The sequence below is a fragment of the Scophthalmus maximus genome, chromosome 13 (genome assembly GCF_022379125.1).
Source record: "Scophthalmus maximus strain ysfricsl-2021 chromosome 13, ASM2237912v1, whole genome shotgun sequence".
Taxonomy (NCBI): Eukaryota; Metazoa; Chordata; class Actinopteri; order Pleuronectiformes; family Scophthalmidae; genus Scophthalmus; species Scophthalmus maximus.
Genome location: NC_061527.1, coordinates 17,094,807 through 17,115,206, shown reverse-complemented (window position 1 = coordinate 17,115,206; position 20,400 = coordinate 17,094,807). Strand labels below are relative to the sequence as shown.

Sequence of the window (20,400 nt, the reverse complement as noted above, 5' to 3'; positions counted from 1 at the left end):
TAGAAAATGAGAAAGGAGAAGAGAGTGCAGTCAATTACGACTTCCATCTTGTAGTTTGTGTCTGCATTGATTTGTGGGGGACCAGGATCTCTGCCTCTCCCCAGTTCACCTAATCGCTCTCACACTGACCCACTAATTACTTCACTAAGACCTAGTTGGTTTCACCTCGGTGCACTGGCTCGCTGCTGTGGAGCTGCCTCCACACCAGCGTGGGAGGATGGGAAGGGGACAAGGAACGGGATGTGAACGCCAGAAAGAAAGAACAAGCCCGAATTAAGAATGCATGACGTCTGTCAGAGAGGCAGAGAGAGAGGGGGGATGTAGAATGGAACAACGGGAGACAGAGCGGGTAAGGAAATAGAGGTGTTTATAAAGTACATCTGAGTTGGTGAGCAGAGGCTGTGAACTCAGGTGGAGGTTATGCAGCAGTGTTAAATACTGCCGTCAGCTGAGCATGCCGAGGACATGAATGACTTTTTCCAGTCTCTCGCTGAGCTGCACACCTAATTCAATAAATCGCTGTTGATTAGATAATCGCTCATAATCACGATGATAGTAATGACAGTGAGGTTGATTCATCAGGAACGCCGGGGAGCTCACGTACCTGACGGCATGTGACCGAAGGCCCAGTTGGGTATGAGGATGCTGAAAGGGTTGTTTGTGTCTTTGTTCTCCGTCGTCTCCTCCGCTTTGTGCTCCTCCGACTTTTGGCTCAGGCCCTTGAAAGGTGTCCACCGACTTCCCACGATGAAAGATTCAGACACTGCAGACCTGGATGCCACTTCTGTGGGGCCAACTTTGGAGGTGGACGCAGTGGTCAACTGAATGACTCCCGTAGTCGTTTGAGATCCCACACTAGGTGCCGGAGTAGCTCGATCCTCCTGCAGGTCGGGTGTTGTTTTCTCCTTGTCCTCCTGAACCCATGAAATGGAGATGGATGGTTCATCTGTGGGGGAGCTGTGAGAGGGGTTTTCTGTGGAAGCAGGACCTGTGCTCTGTGTGTGTCTGGTCATCAGAAGGTTGGGTGTGGTCACCTCAGTGGTTGTCAGCACCTCCATCGAGGCTTCGTGTGTGGAGGTCGCCATCTCCTCGCCGCTTGTGCTTTTGCTGTGCTTCCTAAAAACAGGAGTGAAGCCTGGGCTGGAACTACCTTTTCCTCTGTTTGAGGGGGCAGAGGAGAGGCTGTCAGTGGGACGGCGGACGAAGAAGATCTCCCCCACCGCCTCCTCTGCTGTGTCTGTCTTCTGGGAGCCCTGAGCTGAGGTGGTGGGCTGTTCCACCAGCTGCCACTGGGACAGAGTCGTGTGCTCGGCCACAGTCACAGGCTCACTCTGGCTGAGTGAAGACTCTGTCTCAGGACTCAACTTGACACCATTGCCGTCCAAGTTGTTGATTTTAACTCCAAACTCACCAGGGAATTTGCTCCCCTCTCCACTCCCCTCTACCTCCCTCTCCTCCCCTGACACCGTTCTACCAGCTGATTGAGCGGTAGCGTCGTCTTTGTCCCGATCCTTTCCCTCACCCGAATAATTTTCTAGGCTGTCCTGCCGGAGGGAGCTGGGGATGGTCATCACCTCGAGGGGCCCTGCTTTGGCTTCCATGGGCTCCCAGGTGGGACGTTTAACCACATAGGCCATGTTTCCATGGGGTCCTAGCTTGGTGCGATGCATGGACTCGATGGCCCACTGAAAGTGGCTGCTGGGGGCGGGAGCAAAGCCTGGTCCTCCTCTGGGTCCCTGAGGGCCGGATATGTTGACATGCTCACTAGGAGGTGATTTCTCATCAGGACTTGATGCAGTGAGTTCTACAGGGGAGAAAGAGACAGAAGAGACTAATTCAGATTTGATTTTTGTGGGAGGAGGTGGATGTCATTTTTTAAAAATTTTGATTTATAAGCAAGTAAACACTTGAGCCAAATGTCCCTCGCATAGGGACCACAGTTTCAAAGGTATTATGGGAACATGGAACTGTATCTTCATCCTGGACTCAGTAGTCACCAGTATGGGTTTTAGTTCATGTGTCGACTAAGTCGGTAATCTGTTTTGTGTCTGCTTCTGTTTTCTGTGCACACAGCAAACCAGTTTCTGTTTGGGATTTTAAAATGAATCAACTGAGTGCAGACAGTGAGGAGAAGTTTAGACCACATCCTTTGGGATTGCGTCTCCACTGATTATGAGTGTGAGTTTGAGTTGTCAACATCCATGCTCACATTTAACTACTGAATATGAGCAACAATTCTATTGATATAAATAGATATGCATTATAAACTTGATTGTTTACCACGTATCTTTAAACACACATACCCATAACCATCAAATAATTGTATAAAAAAACACTTAAAGGTTTAAGCCCCATATTATTCGATCACATCCCTGACGAAATTAGCAAAAATCAGTTGAGTTATCAGTTGACTGGCAACTGCAAAATAATGATCCCCAAAACTGTCTTCAGATTGGGATCCACCCACTTCAAACCAAAAAGAAGACAAATATAGAAAACACCTATGTGAAAAGTGAAACTTTCACAAACATTCATGTAGGAGCCTCAGCGTAATGTAAAAAAAATATAGGGCCCTTGGTCCAAATTCAGATGTGGGTCTACGGTGACAAGCCCAGCATCTGTTCCCTTATACAATACCGAACAAGTCTGAGGCATACTTGAAGTGTTTTTCTCTTTCACATAGAAGAATGCTATTCAGAATTATACGAGCCCAGATCAAACAAAATCAGTTCTTGACCTCAACAGTACAGCTTCCTCTGCCCGTGGGACACGATATTGTCTTCTCCTCCTCTGTGGCTGTTTTGATCCTGTTCGCTTCCCAAAAAAACAACTGAAATGTCTTGCTGCCTCCATGCAATTTTTTCTCATTCTTGCAATTGCTCACTAGATAACAGAAAAACTCAGTTACTACATGCAGGGCACGTACGATTCCAATTAAGAATGTCCTGTCACCTCCTTTTACCCACATGGCTGCATCGCAACTTTTTATGTATTAATACAACCATTTTCCCAACAGCCTGTTCGGCATGATGTTCAATGTATGGAGACATTTCTGAAGTCTGATGAAAGTTAGTTTTCAGACTATAAAATGTATCTAGGAGGATAAACTTTCTTGGTTGTTTGCAGTGAACTGAAAGAAGCTGTTAACGGTTATTAACTGTCAGTTGCAGATTGTGAGCTGCTTTACTCCACAGTGGCTCTGATCACTGTGGCGAGTGAAGTCGCAGGAGTGTGTAGACAAAGACAGTGCCCATATATGCACACAGATTCAGGCACACACGAGGATGGAAGGATATATTCAAAGTAATTTCACACTTCTCTGTCCCTGTGTTCCTCCTCTTTCCGTGTGGATTATTTTCTTTAACCCCAAACCACCTCGTGGATGCACTTGCCTGTGGTGAGAGAAGCCATGTGGAAAAACACAGGAAGACTTTCAACACCACCAGCAGATGACCTGCTGCGCAACAAGCTCCTCGCAGACCTGTTTATTTAGATGAAGTGGTCCGCCGTACCTAATCAGCTTACGTTAAACCAGACTCTGTTTGCAACATCAATAATTCAGTCTGTCTGCATGTGTGACTCATGGCTGGTGGGTCTTCTTTAGAGCGGCAGTGCAACCGTGTTAGTGAGAGGCCCAGCTATCGGTGGTACCGTCCGCGTCGCTCCGCTCGCTTTTGGCCTCAGCTCAGTTAACATGTCTGAGAGGTACAGCAATACAGCTGGGGGATGCAACAAAGCCCGGAACAACAAATTACCACAAGAGGGAGAACATATACAAATATGTCCATGCATAATATATTAAAATGCATGTAAATTATTCATACGGTCTGCTGTTGCCTTATGCCTAAGTGAGGTTTATGAGCCTGAGATTCATTTCCATGTAGACCAGCGTAATTGTGCTATTAATAATCCAAATAGCTAATTACATACTTTCACTACACACATGGATGAAAGTGTGAGTCTAATTAAACACATTAATCTGGTTTGATCATCTATGTAATGACCCATGTAATAAATAAAATGCGACAATTAGGCGTAGGTTCTGCGGATTTCACATCGCTGCTCAGAGCACGGTTAAAGTTCATCTCTGCTGCAGTAAATCTGTTTGGGAAAAGCTCGGTGGGAAAACTGCAAACAAACCCAAACAAACACAAACTCATATTAAACCCCGTTCAGACAGTCATTTTGTGCTTCCGCTGTGACTAGTTCTGCCGTGTTGACTCCACTTCACTGGAGTAAACGGGCAGAGAGAATCCCTGTGGTCAGAGAGACATTATATTAAATTGTGAGAGCGGAGGTTGACAACGAGAGACAACGCCACTTCAGCCCGTCTGTAGATATGGCTTTCAATAAAGACGGAGGAGAAGTTATTGCATGGTCATGTGAATCATGTCAGTAGTGTCAGCGTAATGACTGTTTTCTCTCACATAAATTCAGTGTCTGGGTTGAAGAGACTGGTGCGGAGCAGATGTGTATTTCTTTAAAAAGCCAGAAAGGACTTGCATGTGGAGTTTATTCGAAATCTACATGCTTCTTGTTGTTTATTACTTAATTCTATAAAATATTTAATAATATATTTGGATTTGCAGAGGAAATAAAGTGGTTGCTCTCATTAATTTTCTTTGTTTTCGTCAACCGTTGGTTTGTGAGCTGCCATTTTGAAGTCCTGAGTTTTGCATTTTGACCAGTGCCATGTTTTTGTTTTTTGTAACCGGGCGTAGAATTGGGGCAGGGTCTGACTGACAGCTTGTCCAATGCCGTCCACCCACACCTGCAACCATGCACCGATTGGACGGACCAGCTGTCGATCACGCTGTATCTGCGACGCACTGTATACTGTGCTTAATTGTCAATTTTTTATCTGAATGAGACCATAGTTTACAAAAAATGAACATCATGCTGTATTGGAGACGACTTGAAACTATAAAGATTGAATCCATAAATACCTCAAGAAAATGTTTACTTAAAATGTTTAAATAACCCCCCACCGTTGTCCGAAGGGAGGAATCCCAGGAGGCTGCCACATCGATGGGGTGAGCCAGTGGACCATCAAAAAAAGAAAGATCTATAAATCAATCTTTTTACTGCCCCTCTCTGTGTGCTTATCAGTTGGGGTGCTCATGACAGTGTCCAGCTCCTGCACACATGGGAGTTTCCCTTCACGGCCTTCTGGCAGAAAGATTTAAAATAATAATAAAGAAAAGAAATAAGTTTACCTAACAAGTAAGTAAATCAGTAAAATGGGATTCAAACACCACTGGGGTGCACTTCAGCCTCTTGAGGGTTAAATGGGTATTCCAAAAAAAAAAATTCACAACGGAGTGTTGAGATTCCAGGGAAACATTCCAGTGATATTTACAATAAAAATGTGCAATAACAGAGTTCAGCTCAGTGATGCTAGTTTAAGAAGAGACATCAGTTGGGCAGCTTTCCATCAAGGCAACATTAAAGGAAAGAAGCAACTCCTCCTCTGCCCCCTTTCTCATACTTCCCCCTCTCTCCGCTCTCCCTCGCTCTACTCATCCCCCTCTTCTGCTGCCCGTCCTCGCCGTAGTGATCATTACCGCCTACCTTCAGAGAGCCGGGGCTTAATTGGCAGAGACAGAGATGGAGGTGAGGGGGAACGGCAGAGCAGCCCAACCTCCACCTTAATTGGATGCGGCTGTGAATAATACATACTGACTAAAGCTCGGGTTTTCATTAATAGCTCGGGGGGGTGGGGGGGCATCGAATTTCAGGTAGCACAGCAGTGAGTATTTATATTAATAAAGGGTGCAATTGCTAGGTGAGAAAAGCCGAGCACCTTTATTGAATCATTCGTCTGGCTGTCTGTGGGAGAGTGTTAGTCTTACTTTGTATCCTCCCCTTTTAGCTGATGCCAAGGATGTGTTATTTGTGGTGGCCATTAAAAGAAAACTGCCTTTTTCCTTCCAAGGGTGTCATACACATTCTTTATGGTTTTCTGTCGGGTGCATTTCTCTCCTGAGCTGTAATGTGGCATAAATGTGGGTGCCTCGGTCCAGGTCCCTTCCAGCAGTGAGCCGTTCCTCAAAGCTTTAGTCTACCTTTATCCCTGAAGTTATAAACTAGAGGAAGTGATTTTGGGGTTCAGTGCAAGGTTTTTCTTTCAATTAGCCATGAGCACACCTTTTCTAACCTTGGCGTTGTTACAACGAACGATTCCTGAGAGTAATTCAGTCTACTGTCTTTGCTGGACGTTACCTGTCCGAGGGTGTCCGTCTTCTTTAACACACAAGTTCCTCTCTTGGCATCAATTAAACCTCTGAAACTCATCACTGCTACAGAAAATTACAGATTTTTCTTGGCCTTAGAATGTATCTCACTACAACTTTGCCTCATATAGTATTGAAGGATTTCGGGATATGCAAATTGGCACAGCCTCTACCTCCACCCACCCCTCAGCTGCTCGCACACAGCTCTGCAGTGACCCTGCTAATCAAACAAACTCTTGCATGTTTTTATTTTTGCTAGCTACTGTACAACGCACAATGGCAGTTCTGCTTTCTCAAAACAAACAACACATATGCGAGCTTACCATTTATAAAATCATGATTGATTAAAATGACTCGTACTGTAAAAAAAGCATTCTGTCAATAAATATGAAGAGACGGCAGTACAGTCTCCGCTCCACCACAACACGGTGCACTACTGTACAGGCTATGCCCTTTTTGTTTGCTTGCAATTACTGTTTAATCTAATTTACAGCGATACTTCAAATTGCCCTGCGTAGGAATAGATTAGAGTATACTCAGAGGAGGACAAGAGAGTACAATGGAGAGGCAGAGACCTTTTAAAAAGCACAACATATACGGATCAGATATATAATTAACAACAACATTTAAATGCACCATGACTCGTCGTTTCTTTTTAATTTTCCCACATTTAATTTCCTTAAAAGTTAAAGGTGAACCCTAAATAGACAAAATAGATGTTGGTCTCTCACCGTTAGCAGTGGACAGCGGGGCGTCAGCAGACGTGCTGGAGGCTCGTTCTCCTGGCCGGGTGCTGGTATCGCTTTGCCCTGTGCTAAGGACTGCAGGCACTAATCGAAACAACGGCATCACCTCTTTCTCTTGCTCGGACAGACCTTCCACTGGACTCGACTGTAGACTGGTAGGAGCCCTGAAAGGAAAACTGCCGCTCCTCTGCTCCATGATGGCGTTGTCAATGTTGCCCTTGTTTGTTCTGCTGGCTTTGGGTACACTAAGGTTTCTGCTGGGTGCTTCACCCTGCGTCTGGTTCTCTCCTATTTTCTCCTCAGGCACTGACAGCCCCTTCTCCATGTCTTCACCTTCCCCACTTCCAGTCCAGAACCTAAAGGGTCTCATGAGAGTGTTCACAAACTCAGCCAACACGCTGTTCGTGGTTTGAGGCTGGGCAGTTGAAGAAGCCGTGGTGGATAATCTCGGGTTTTCAGATCCAAAATAGCTGCCATCTTCTTCCTCATGGGCAGAACCTCCATGACTCTCTATGCTCTCTGGGTCAGAAAGGCCCAAGGTGTTGCTGCCGTTTCGGGCATCAGTCTCCTGGCTGAGTTGGCTGCTACTTGAGCCGTCCTGTCCTTCTTTCCAACCCAACTCGGGCCTTAGATGGATGACAATGTGCTCCTCAGAGATCTCGGAGGAGTTGTTGATTCCGGCAATGGAGTGCGCTCCTGCTTTCTCCAAATCGACCAGGCCAGTCCAGGTGGAAGTCTCGGGGAAAAGGGAACTGTGCTGGGCTTCAGTGACTGAGGAGAAGGCCTGTGCTGCTGGGTTGGCAGTGTGGTGTAAAGCCTGTGCCTCTGCAGCCTGGATCCCTGCTTGTTGGTGGGCTGCAACACACAACAGCCACATTTCATCATTCACTTGTTCTGCTTTATCCGCTGCTGCTCTTGAAATCCCTTTATTTTTTTTCTCTCTCCTCATATTGCAGTGAAACTTTTATTGCCATCCGAAAATGATTAATATCAGAGCATGTTCCACAGTTTTGGATTGACAGTTTTATCACACACAGCACAGATTTTTTTTTTCTCTCTACTAAATCCAAACATGGGAAAACATGCTTATATTTTGTTCATGTAATATTAATGAGATTGTATTGACAATATTGTTTACACAGACCAAATGTATGGTATCAAATATTTATCTACGTCTTCACAATGTTAAAGACATCTATCAGCTGTTGGTTTTGACAGCTACAATGCTGCTCTGCTCTCACGCTGCTCTTGTTTCCTTAAAATATATTTGGTCATGCGTTTTTTTCACTTCAACGAAGATTATATTAACTGTCATCGTGAAAGATGAAAATGTCATTCTGTCCCTTTTTTACCCCATCAGTGGAAATATCATTTTAAAACATCAATCTGTTGTCTGTTTTGCTCTAAATGCAAATTCATGTGTTTGCTAAATTATGAAATACTGGTGTGGAGTCAGTCCAATGCGAAGATGAAATCCATGACAAAATGATAAAAGGACAAAGTCAGACACAGTCGATACAATGACATGCGTGGGATGAGAGCAAAATGAAAATAAAAATAGAAAAGAAATAAAAGATAGACATAAATAGGGCACAGTTAAATAAAGGAAAGATGGCAAAATAATACAATAAAAGAATAACAATAAATATATTATATATACACATGTAGAAATATAATATAACACTGTGGATCTGTTGTTCAACATGTTGCTTTGAAAAAGTGGCAAGTGCATGTTACTGTAGTGCATCCATATACACAACATACAAACCATCAAATCTCTGGGGGGTGGGGGGGTGGGGCAGATGTCACTCTGTCTCTTCACAACTACTTCATGTGTGACATGAACAACTAATGCTAATTAAATACCAAAATAGAAAGATCCCAGACCCCATGTTGTTGTCATGGCAGTTACCAAGATGTTCATCATGTTCATCAGTACAGAGCTCATAATACCTTTGTAGCAGTAGGCGTCGAACATGGCTGTGGTGTCAGGGAAGCCGGTGCGGTTGGGGTTGTTGTAGACGGTCCGCACCCCGGGCTCGTCTCCACCGCAGTTCTTCCGCGGGACATTGATGGGGTAGCGCACGCTGCCGTCCGCCAGCCAGCCAGGATCACACTGGTCCAGACCGGCCTGCCAGGCAAGATAGAGCTGCCCGACAGTCACCAGCTGGGCGCCCAGGGAGTGGCAGTGGGTGGAGGCTGTCGCCAGGCTCAGCTTCTCCGGTACTGTGGAGTGGAAGACCTCGCCTGGGAGGAGGAGATGTGGGGAGAAGTGAGAGGAAGTGAGGTAGGAGTTCAGTTGAGTGTGTTACAGAGGGGGGTTGGTAGCCTGCAGCCATTTTAGCTGTCAGACTGAGATCGAGAAATATGATTGTAGATTTTTGAGAGTTGGTTTTGTTGTTGTTTTTTCGCTGTACAAAGTGATGTAGGTAATGTTAGTTTAAAGGTTGTTTTTGCATTCGCAGATGAGTTTGACGGCATCTTCTTCTACTTTGAAGGCAGTAAGTTGGAGCAATCTTTTCTTTATCCTCTGAGTTGAAGCAGAGGGATGAAAGCAAAGTTACGAATAAGAATGCACTTTATTTTTGCCTAAAATTATTTTAAAAACTATCAGTAATTGAAAGTAGAGACAACATTAAGGCAATTCTTTGAATTCAAAGCAGTTGGAGAAAGACAAAGACAAGTGAACAGAAGCGACTGAAGCCGAAGAAGAAAGGAGACGCTGAAGAAAGATAGCGTCGATGTGGATGAAATAGTGATGCAAAATAAAAGGCTTTAGTGAGAGAGAGCTCAAGAGTACCACTATTTCTGCAAGGCAGAATAAAATTATATGGTCAGATGATCCACTGGTGACTCAGCGTGTGATGAAATAAATATGAGCTGGAGGAGTGGACAGTGTGAATGAGGAGGGGGAAACAGAATAGCAGGTTTGACGATAGATCCTGGAGCTTTATGTTGGAGAGTGAAAAAAATAGAAGGCATTGCTGATTTATGGAACTGAGACGGAAAGGTGAAAGGTCAGGGGTGATGATGCAAATAAAACCAAAGGAGAAATGAGCCGAATGGGTTTGTGTGAGGAGTGACAGAAGAGACGGTAGTTTGAAGATGCCTGTAATATTTATTGGAAAGGTGGTGAAAATAATTTCCAGACAGTAATTTCTGTTTGATTGTAGATAATTATCCAATGTTTGTTTTAATCAGGTTGTTAATTTCACTGAATTACATTGTAAACTGTTGTACATAAAGTCTAGAAGTGGTCATTTAATCTTGTTATACAGGGTGCTCATATAATAATCTATAAACGATTATACTGTTATGCTTAATGACAATTGCAGTGGTACATCTGATAACAAATGACCTAGACAAACCAACCCCCTGCAATGAGTCTGTGCTGCCAAAGACCTGCTGTGTCTATGACCCATGCAGGAGGTGAACAAAATATCACCAACACTAGTCTGTGTGCCAACTCACACAAGAATGATAATGAGGAAATGTAGAATATGTGCAGTGTTGATATTTGACGTCAAGTCCTGATCTCGTCACCCCCAAACGGAGAAACACCGAGCTGAGCGCAGCAGGGACTGTGGCGGTGACGATGACAGTTTTCTCCCGAGGAAACTTAAACTCTGAGTCGACAGGTGAATGCTGCGATGGGTGTGCGATTTATGAAATGGCAACAAAGGGATGTACACAATACTGAAGTTTTAAAAACACCATCACATTGGCAAAGCTGTTGTCTCAGTGAGAAGAGTGTGTCACATGTCAGGAGCAGAGGACTAAACCGATTGCTGTATTAATGTAAAAGTGTATCAAAAACCCAGCTCCAGATGTTGGTGTGATTCAACTTTTACTAAGGATGCAACTAATGATTATTATTCTATAGTCTATCTATTGACCTTTTTTAATTAATGCATGTCATAACATCCAAGTACATCAAACTGTTTGTCTTGAACACTGCAAAGCCCAAAGAGATCCAGTCTAAGATTACATGAGATGAGTAAAAGCAATTTATTGATTAATCAATCAAATATTACATTTCAGCTGTACTTTGAATCATAATTAATGGACGAGCAGATTATCAATGAATTAAAACATAAACTCCAGGTATGCAAACATAGACTAGATTACATGACAATATTCATTATCCTTGAGGCTTGAATCTAATCTACCATACAGGTTAAAAATAATTTGGATCTGGTGAAATGGGTTTTTCATATTGGCTGTTCACCGCAGCACTTTTTCAATTAACCTCGTAATAACTGTTGCCGTCATGCTTTCCCTCCTGACGTAGTGCATATGCAGTATACAATACCACCAGAAATGAATGGAAATTATAGAAAGTGTGTTTTTGTTATTTTTCCACACAGAAGTAAGTCAAAGTGGGCTTCTCATTTCTGGCAGAAAGTACAACTGTTACTAGCAGCAGCGCTGCACAGCCGTGGCTTGGTGCATGACTAAACCCAAATTTATGGTCAAAGCTCCTGACTCCTACCTTGAAGCTGCTCAGCAAAGCAGTAAACATCAAACAGCTCATCAGGGGACCTATTGCCGTAGTTACGCACTCCAGGTGAGTCCTCGCGATCGCCATAGCAACCAGGCCGAGGCGACTGGATGGGGTACCTGCAGAGAAAGCCATGAGACGAGGACAGAGACATAGAACGAAGGAGGGAGAGGGAGATTAATATAGCCTGGCCTTGAAAAAGGCAGCCACAGACAAACTTGGCTCCCCGGGGGGATGAGTCTGTGTTCACAGGCATACAAAATAAGATGAAAACTGAACCACACTTTTATCATTGCCTCCTCTGAATACAAGGAGTTTAAGCATAGTTAGATTTCAGATATTACCTAAAAACATTTCGCAGAAGAATAAAATGATCACATAAATCTCCTGCCTGGCCACAGCACAGAGGCCACAGTCAGGGACATACATGTCACGACATGTATGTTCCTGATAATTACCCCGCCATCCTTTCTTCAGTCAATCAGTCTGAAATGTGTTTGATGGTATGGCAGTATACAGCATCAGTATAAAAATACCAGTAATGCTATAGAGCTTTAGAGAGGGAGAGACAGAGAGAGAGAGAGAAGGAAAAGGGGTAGAGGTAGAAAGAGGAAGTGAAAGAGGTAAAAAAGAAACAAGGTTTTCTTCAGTGGCAGCGTGGAGCTGATAAAACAGCAATTTACTATATTCAGGCTCCAACAAGGCAATTATTCCTTGAGAACATTGATTCCAGCAGCACCTGGGCATAGGCAAGGAAGCTGATTAAAAGATTATTCTGGGTATACAGGGACTAATGAAGTACTCAGAAAACACACACACACACACACACACACATACACACAGTCAAATATACATGCAGACTAGACACACATGCCCGCACACAACCCTTAACCAGTGGAGCAATTCTTACAGAGCGAACTGTTACCATCAGAGACACAACAAGAGAACAAAGTCTTTGTTGGGTCTCTGGCCTCAGCCTCAGCCTCAGCCTCAGCCTTTCTCTCTCTCTCTCTGCTTGGTGGGTGATGGAGCGACAGCTGATGTCTGTATTTTTTTCCACCATATTAATTGGACACTTTCCTTCTGGCTGTCGTGCAGTCGGAGCCTCCTGGATCTGGAGCAATTAGATATCTCCCGAGTGAAAACAACAGGAGTGCAGGACGGAGGGAGAGAAGGAAACTGTTGGGAAGACAACAGTCACTCCGCCTGGCTACTGGAGAAACAGTGTTTTGAAATGAGAATGTAGATATGGAGAACACAGTTGAGACACGGCCGGTGGCTGGTTACGTTTAAAAGGGATGCGCGGCCGCCCGACAGCTCAGAGAGGGCTGACGCAGTTTACTGTGTTCCTGGTGTGCAAACAAGCAATTATGTGGCAAACATCTTGTTCATAAAAAACCCATAAACCCAATTTAAGGGTAATATTGTTTATAGTAGTAGAGTGCATTTATTTTTACAACAATGTTGCAAATTACCCAAAATATGACTGCAGACTGGTGCATCAAACAAGAGCTCTCAGCAAACCTCGACACTTTCACTCCAAGGCTGATCATTACTATTTCGTCTACAGGACGTTGAGATAAAGTTGTCATGTGTGAGGAAAGTGAGGTCACTGCTTTGCATCTAGACTTGAAAATTGTTCTTGTTCTTGAAATATTCGACAGTGAATGACGCATGACAGACACTTTCTCCACAGGTGGGTAATGTCACATACCACAAGAAGTACTCTTATCATTCAGAGAAGTGCCCAAGCAGCCTTTTATTTGTTGCCATGCCAACTCTTACCAGGGAGTTTATTAGCCGTCTTCATTGTTTCTCCTTCTGTGTACATACTATACTTTCTTTTAGTATCACCCTTGATTATGGCCTACATGACAATCATGAGAACGACAGTAATGATGACAGTATGACTCTACGTATTCTTGTGATTTAGCCCCTTGGGAACTCTTGAACACCTTTCTAGAGTCTTAGAACTCTGTAAACACTTCTGGTTTTTCTTCTGAACTTTTAAGAATTCTTAGTTCTTGTTTATGGACTTTGTTTATTAATTCTTCCATTTACCTCTCCTTGTGTGTCCTATACTTTAGTCAAGTAACCTTTTTGTTATCCCTCCTTTCTGTTTATTCTTCAGTTTGATGTTTCCTGTTTTATTTGGACATGCACTTCCTGTTCCCAGGTCTCTTGTGGTCTGTCATTTTACTTCTTGTGTTTCCCGCTTCTGTGATTGTCTGTCCCGCCCTAATGTGCCTCACTTGGTGCAATTATCGCCGCTCTTCTTGCGTGTATTTAGTCTCTGTGCTTCCTTTTGTCTTTGTTAAATCATCTGTTTGTATTTCAGCTCCTTGTGTTTCCCTGAGTTCGATTTTGCTTTTTGTTTTTACCTTTTATTAAATACACCTTTATTTCTGCATTTCTGCATTGGTCCACTTCTCTAAGTGGACCAACCGCCCACACGTCGCTAACTCCGATTAGTTTTCTAGCAGGCTAAACATCTAGACAAATTGCGACAAATGCAGTCAATCACGGCGCAGGACGGGGTGTGATAAACATCTGTGAGCAGGATGACACAAAAGAGCAGGAAGATCATTCAGACTCATTTGAACAGTCCCCTATGGCGCCAACATTGGAGCAATATTATTTGTAAAAGAATCTGCAAAAATGTGTAGTGAGATTAGCGTGAAGGAATAAAATGTCGCAAGTCAGCTGAAAGTGGAGTCGAATTCAAAGAGAGGTCTGACAAAGACCTGCTGTTTTTTGGAGGATTCTCCTGGTGAAAGACTGTGCAGTGTGTGACCCCCTCTCACCAGTCAGTCATGTACTGTAAATGTATTGACCTTGCAAAGTCTGCAAGACTCCTGATCACAAGACAGCAAGTCATGTTTTGTGAACTGCACATTGACAGTCTTCCGAGTGATTCCAACATCAAGAAACCTAAACTTTCGCCTTTGCACCATCTGCTGCCCGCGCACCCAGACTTGAACGCCTCACCTGACAGTCTGGTCCGACAGCCAGCCAGCATCACAGTTGTCGTAGCCATCGGCGAAGGTAGCCTGCAGCTGGCCTGGCGTGGCGATGACTGCCGAGTTCTCCACGCAGACCCTCTTGGCGTCAGCGAAGGACAGTGCGTAGCGGTCATGAGGGGCCCGGTAGTGAAATACCACCCCTGGAGGAGGGAGATAGAATATGTGATAACAAACACGGTGGGTGATTCAAAAAACCCTTTGCATTTATTTGTGACCCGCAACCTTTGCGTAACAGAAATATTTATGAAGTGCAACCTGGAGCCATTAAAACATGAACATGTACACGCTCACAGACGCATAAACACAAAGCCCTCCAGACGTCCTCGTCATTTACTGACATCGTTTCATCGGCGCTGGAGGGAAACGGCATTCAGCTTCTGCAACCCCGCACACGCAAGTCTCATTTGCATCCGAGAGTTGGTGGGCTTATCGTTGGAGAAAAGAGATGTTACCCTTGGATACAGTGTATGACGGACGGTGGTGATGTTTATTTTACTGCTTTAACAGTACACACACGGTGTCATCCCGCTGCACTCTGCCTGCCTCCGCGCTCATGACGGAAAGACAATGAAGGCAGACATAAACAGAGAAGGAGATTCACTGTATTCAAAGAGATGTATGTGCTGAACAGCAGTGACAGGGAGAGAAGGTGAGAAGTAGACAGGAATAAAAACAACTGAGGTCAAAAAGATTGGAAATAGCACACAGATAAGGAGAAAAAAACCAACCTATGTGAATAAATGAGACACGGTTCCCTGAGCTGTGAAAGGAGCATATATTCCACTTAAGTGGGAAGGAATGGCTTCAGAAGTGTCCATCTACTGTTCCCCCACCTTGCCCTACGGCATCCCGTGACATAAAAGCCAATGGATGTCTGGCTACTAACACGGCTCCTTTATCTTCACTGTGTGTCTAGTAGAGTGACAGAGTTTCGAGATTCGTGTGAGATGGAGACCTGTGCAGAAATGTGAGCATCAGCTCTCCAGGCTATGGGCGCAGAACGCAAGCAGGCTCTTGACTGTTGGTCTCTCTCACACACACACACAGACACACACACACACACACAAAAAGAGACACAACAACCCCACCAATCCATCCAACCGTTCTGTCATCTTTGTCTTTTTTTTTCCTGATGGAATTGTGGAGAAGAAAACCTTGAAGTTTTGCTGTCTCTCTCTCTCTTCTCCTAATTTCTCCGTTTCTCTTTTGTGGCTGTGGCATCTTGTCCAAAAAGACATGCTATAGCTCCTTGGCTAATATGTACACCAGAGAGACAAATGGGTTTCCTCTTAGTGTGGTCCCATTCCACAGGAGGGTTAAAAACCCAGTACGTCATCCCCCTATTCTTTACCCTCTGCATCTCCACGCCCCTGCACACAGTCTCCGGGGAGAGGACGGCACCATTGGTGACTGTATGAGGCCCACCGTTGAGCAGTCAGAGTCCCTCTCCTCTTAGCGCTATTGCTTATTTCTAAGTGCAGAGTTAAATGACATTCATTTGGTTGAACATTCAGAGGTACAGTATGGTAATGCAGGGGAAATAAGCTTTAGAAAATCCCCATGTATAGTCAGATTTAACCCATGGAGAGCTAAAATATTTTTAAGAAAAAGTGCTCCATTTAAGCAGAAAAACGTTATTCTTTTCTTGCTGACAGTTAGATGAGATGGTCCATACCCCTCCTTGTGAACAATACGTATGATGGCTAGCTTAGCATAAAGATTGGAAAAGGGGAAACAGCCTGCATCTATCCAACAGTCTTTGAAACTTACTACGTACCACCCAATATCTCTAATGTTAAACACAACAAGCTGTGGTGTTGGAGGTGCTGCAAGGTGAATTCTGGAGATGCAGGCTCACGTATTCCTCCTGCTTCCAGTCTTTCTGCAAACTATACTAAAAAAACAAGCTGGACGTTATTAACAACCTATGTTAAACCATGCTAAAAGTCTGCCGCGTCCCTGAGGTTACACTCTCACACCGCCTAATGGTGGGCAGCCATAGCTCGCCACAAACAACAGCTGACACACACAAACAATGGCAACCGTTTTCTGATTGGTGAGACACAGCCAATCGACCAGTCGATAGGTGCCAAGAAGAAGAAAGACAACACAGCGAGAGGGTACAGGACAGAGGCAGCGGGGGAGAAATTAAAAGATGTGGCTGTGGAGGAAGGGCATCTCATCGGGGCTTACACACACACACAAATGGGTTTAGAGGAGAGCAGTGTGGATTAATATGATATTGATATAGCTGAGCAGTATCAATACCTGCTAATTAATACGCTGAGCACTTAGTAGAATTACTGTGAAGACGGCTGTGGTCGGCCATGTAGCGTGACTGCCAATTAAGACTAAGCCCCGGAGATGGCTACTCGTCGCTGGCTACGTAATTGGTTTCTCGCTGAAGGAGTGGTTTTCATAGCATGTTAATCGATTGGCCGAGGGGGGCGCAAGGGGGAGGGGGGATGTAGGGTCTCCCGAGCGTACTGACAGGGGTGCTTGCTTTCTAAATATGAAGGGCTTTTATGGCGAAAGGTAAGGAGCTCCGCCTGCCTGAGAAAACCAGAAAGCATCATGGTTAAATTCTGAAATAATTAAGACACAGTGGCTCAAGCCAACGCGCACTCACAACTGTCCTGATACACACAGACGTGCTTCCACGTATTCACATATGAGCTATATGCAGGCAACGGAGTGGAGGTCATCTGTGCCACTCTCGATCGCAGACAGTGTCGCCATTGCATCGTGCTGTGTCTGGCCAAAAGAATGTATGAATGTGTGTGAATGGGTGGATGTGACTTTACGTCCTGTAAAGTTCTTTGAGTGCCCAATGAGACTAGAAAAGCGCGGTATAAATATAGTCCATTTACCATTTACTGGGCTTTTAGAGCGGATGTTTTTGCAACATTCGCATGGATTTGTGGCAAGCAGCTGCATGGACTACAGTGGTTAATGTATTGTGAGATTCCTTGAGGTCATTATGGTAATAGCTTATTATCAAAAATAGCTGACCTGAAAAGAATCTGATGAAAGCTCTGCAGCTAAAATACTCTGACATAGTAATTATGCTTATACTACAGTGAACCTCCTCCAGGTTGTCTGGTAATATACGGGTGTCCTGGATACAGGTAATTCAGTAAATGGGTTGTCTATTTAGCTAAGCGACCAAGAGCAGAGCTGTCGGAGCAACCCTATCTGACCACAGCGTACACATGCTGGGTTCCTACCTCAATGGTTTCATTAGGCTTTCAGTGCATGAACAGCACCTGAGTGGCACTGGGTCAATGATGTTTAATGTGTTCCTCAGTACTTCCTCACCTTTTCCCCATCATCATACATTCTGCACGGACAGTAAACAGCCCTGGCTGTAATGGCTGTATTACTCTGACATGAAAATCCAGGCTCATTATTATTCATAGCGGCAGACCTTGAGAGGGAGCTGAGTGCTGATTCACTTAGACAATAATATGCAAAGGTAAAAACATGCCAATGATGTTGATTACTGGTTAATTTACTATTATTTAAATCATGATTTCACAGGTTGTCTCTGATTGCCCTCTTTTGCATTGTCTAAGTTCCAATCATGCTTTATGGTTATGAATGTCCTATATTAATATCCTCAAAACAAATTACAGCTTTTTGCTATCAGATTAAAACAAAACTCTGCTATGGCAGGGTGCTAACTTTGATATACCTCAAACGATGGCATGATAGAAACAAGATTAAACCTTCACTAACTAAGCACTTTGGTCAATCTTTGTTGTTTTTAAATAATTCCCTCTTTACATAAATTGACTTGATACGACTAGAATTAATACCTCCACGAGGGATATTTAAATTTCCCAATTGTCAATTAAGCAGAAAAAGGGTGTTTTTTAAATTCTTAATTATTAGTAACATTAGTATTTTTGGTTTTATTCCTAATGAACATATTTACAGCTATATTGGTTGATTTTCAACTGCACCTCTTTGCTCTCCGTGAAGATTTAGGTTCAGCAGTTACCCAATTATTTGATGCTAATCACAGATCCTGAACTTAAATGCTTAATAAACCTTTAATTACTTGTGTACAGGCTTAATTGTTCTTGGGTTATCTCAATCAATCAATAGGACATTAGATTTATTTGCTCTCAAATTACCTAATTATACCAAACAGCAACTCCCAGGAAGCTATCAATCATAGCTAGCGACGGATGGGAGCATGGTTCCTTAAAATGTGAACCAAATGTCATTTTTAAATCTCCAGGTCCTTTAGATTGAAAGATTACATTTGGTGAAATATGAAATTTTGGATAAATTCCCTATGTTTATACCATATATTGTTAATTAAGGTACCCTAGACAAGCATACAGCTAGGTTTGCTCTAGCATGACATTTCCCAACCGAAGTGAGTGAAATTCAAAATGGCTGCCTTGCGGTAAAACAGTCGACATGTTAATTCACCTGTGACCTCCAGGGGAACCGTGTCCTGCTCATCATTGATGCCCACCACCACCTCACAGCGATACAAACCGGAGTCACTGGAGCGCAGCCCGGTCAGAGCAAGGCTGGCGTTGTAGCGATTGATGCTGTAACCAGGCAACGTCACACGACCTTGGAAGGCCTTCTTCACCTGGGAGAAGGCGGGAGGCAAGGGGTGAAAAGGGGAGTGATGAAAATGAATGAGGGATGTAAAACTTGACACCACCACATTTCACTCTCATTGTTAGGCCGTACCTTGACCACATTGTCTTTAGCCACCAGGACTGACTGTTCCTTCTGCAGGCCGTCAGAGCCTCTTTGGCCCCAGACCTTAGTCCACTTGATCCTGGGGGGTTCATGGGATGAACTGGCACTGGGGCGGAGGGTGAAGAGGCAGGGGAGGAGAACAGTTTTGGATAGCTCCTCACTTATCGTCTGATGGGTCACTTTGCGCATATTCACCACGGCATCAGCACTGGTCATGCCTGAGGAGAGAAGACAAGAGGAAGTGAATCAATGCCGTCTTGTAAATGAAGCTACAGAATGTTATTTCATTACACTGAAAAAACGTAGGTTAATTGCTAATTGCTTTCCTTCCACTTTGGTTTGTTCCATCAGATATTCCTGGTTGTGGAGTGAAATGGAAAGAACAGAAGCTCATTGTGCCTCTCTGATTATTGGATATTGATCCAGAGAATCCTTAATGTTCTACCTACACAGTGGGAGGCAGGGTAAGAAGGGGAAGATATCACAAGTCGTTTCAAACGCCATACATCACACCTGGATATACATTATGGGATCAATACCAGTGGCCTCTTTGCAGCTTATAACACAACCACCACCACCACCACAGAGTTACAAAAATCACTTTCATTATAACAACTGATGAGAGGGAAAGGTTATCATTATAAGAAAAGGTGGTGCATTCAGAGGAGCTCTGGTATCAGCCATTTTGTTCAGCTGAATCTAGCAATGTTCCAACTGTGAAAAACTCATTTTTACACCGGTGGAGTCATACCTTGATATTATACTCTAATCCCCTGTCACCTTGGCTGAAAAGGCAGAGATGGTTCATTTACATTGCAGGGGGAAATGTGAATTCCACTCTGACAAAATACTAAGGTTATCATTTCTGTGCTGCTATCATCTGCATATGTACACGTGTGTATCCGTATATGTTTATCCGGTGTGCACAGGGTGTGAATGAAGCATTAACCCTCATCTAATTCTTCCCCATAGCTCCGTTATCCGGCCCTTTTCCCTTTCTTCCATAACACTGGTAAAAACAAGTGACTGTGTCTAATCTAATTTGCCAGAAAGTCCAGCGTCCTACATGCAATCTTTATAGCCGCATCATAACATTGGTGTCAGTTGTTGTGTTAGAGATATATCAATCAATTGAAGTAAATCCAAATGTAAAGCTGCAAAAAAAATTA

At 43.9% G+C, this 20,400-nt stretch overlaps 1 protein-coding gene across 4 annotated transcripts in view; it reads right to left on the bottom strand.

The window, feature by feature from the left end:
- Positions 1-20,400, bottom strand: part of ncanb (neurocan b) — a 152,675-nt gene that overhangs the window by 67,389 nt on the left and 64,886 nt on the right. For all 4 annotated transcript variants that reach the window (XM_047336621.1, XM_047336620.1, XM_035646780.2 and 1 more), the window contains 7 exons: positions 19,220-19,449; positions 18,947-19,115; positions 14,469-14,643; positions 11,472-11,599; positions 8,933-9,226; positions 6,965-7,834; positions 605-1,804 (listed from right to left, as the gene is read on the bottom strand). In XM_047336621.1, the coding sequence (XP_047192577.1) occupies positions 605-1,804; positions 6,965-7,834; positions 8,933-9,226; positions 11,472-11,599; positions 14,469-14,643; positions 18,947-19,115; positions 19,220-19,449 (3,066 nt within the window). The remainder of the gene's footprint in view (positions 1-604; positions 1,805-6,964; positions 7,835-8,932; positions 9,227-11,471; positions 11,600-14,468; positions 14,644-18,946; positions 19,116-19,219; positions 19,450-20,400) is intronic.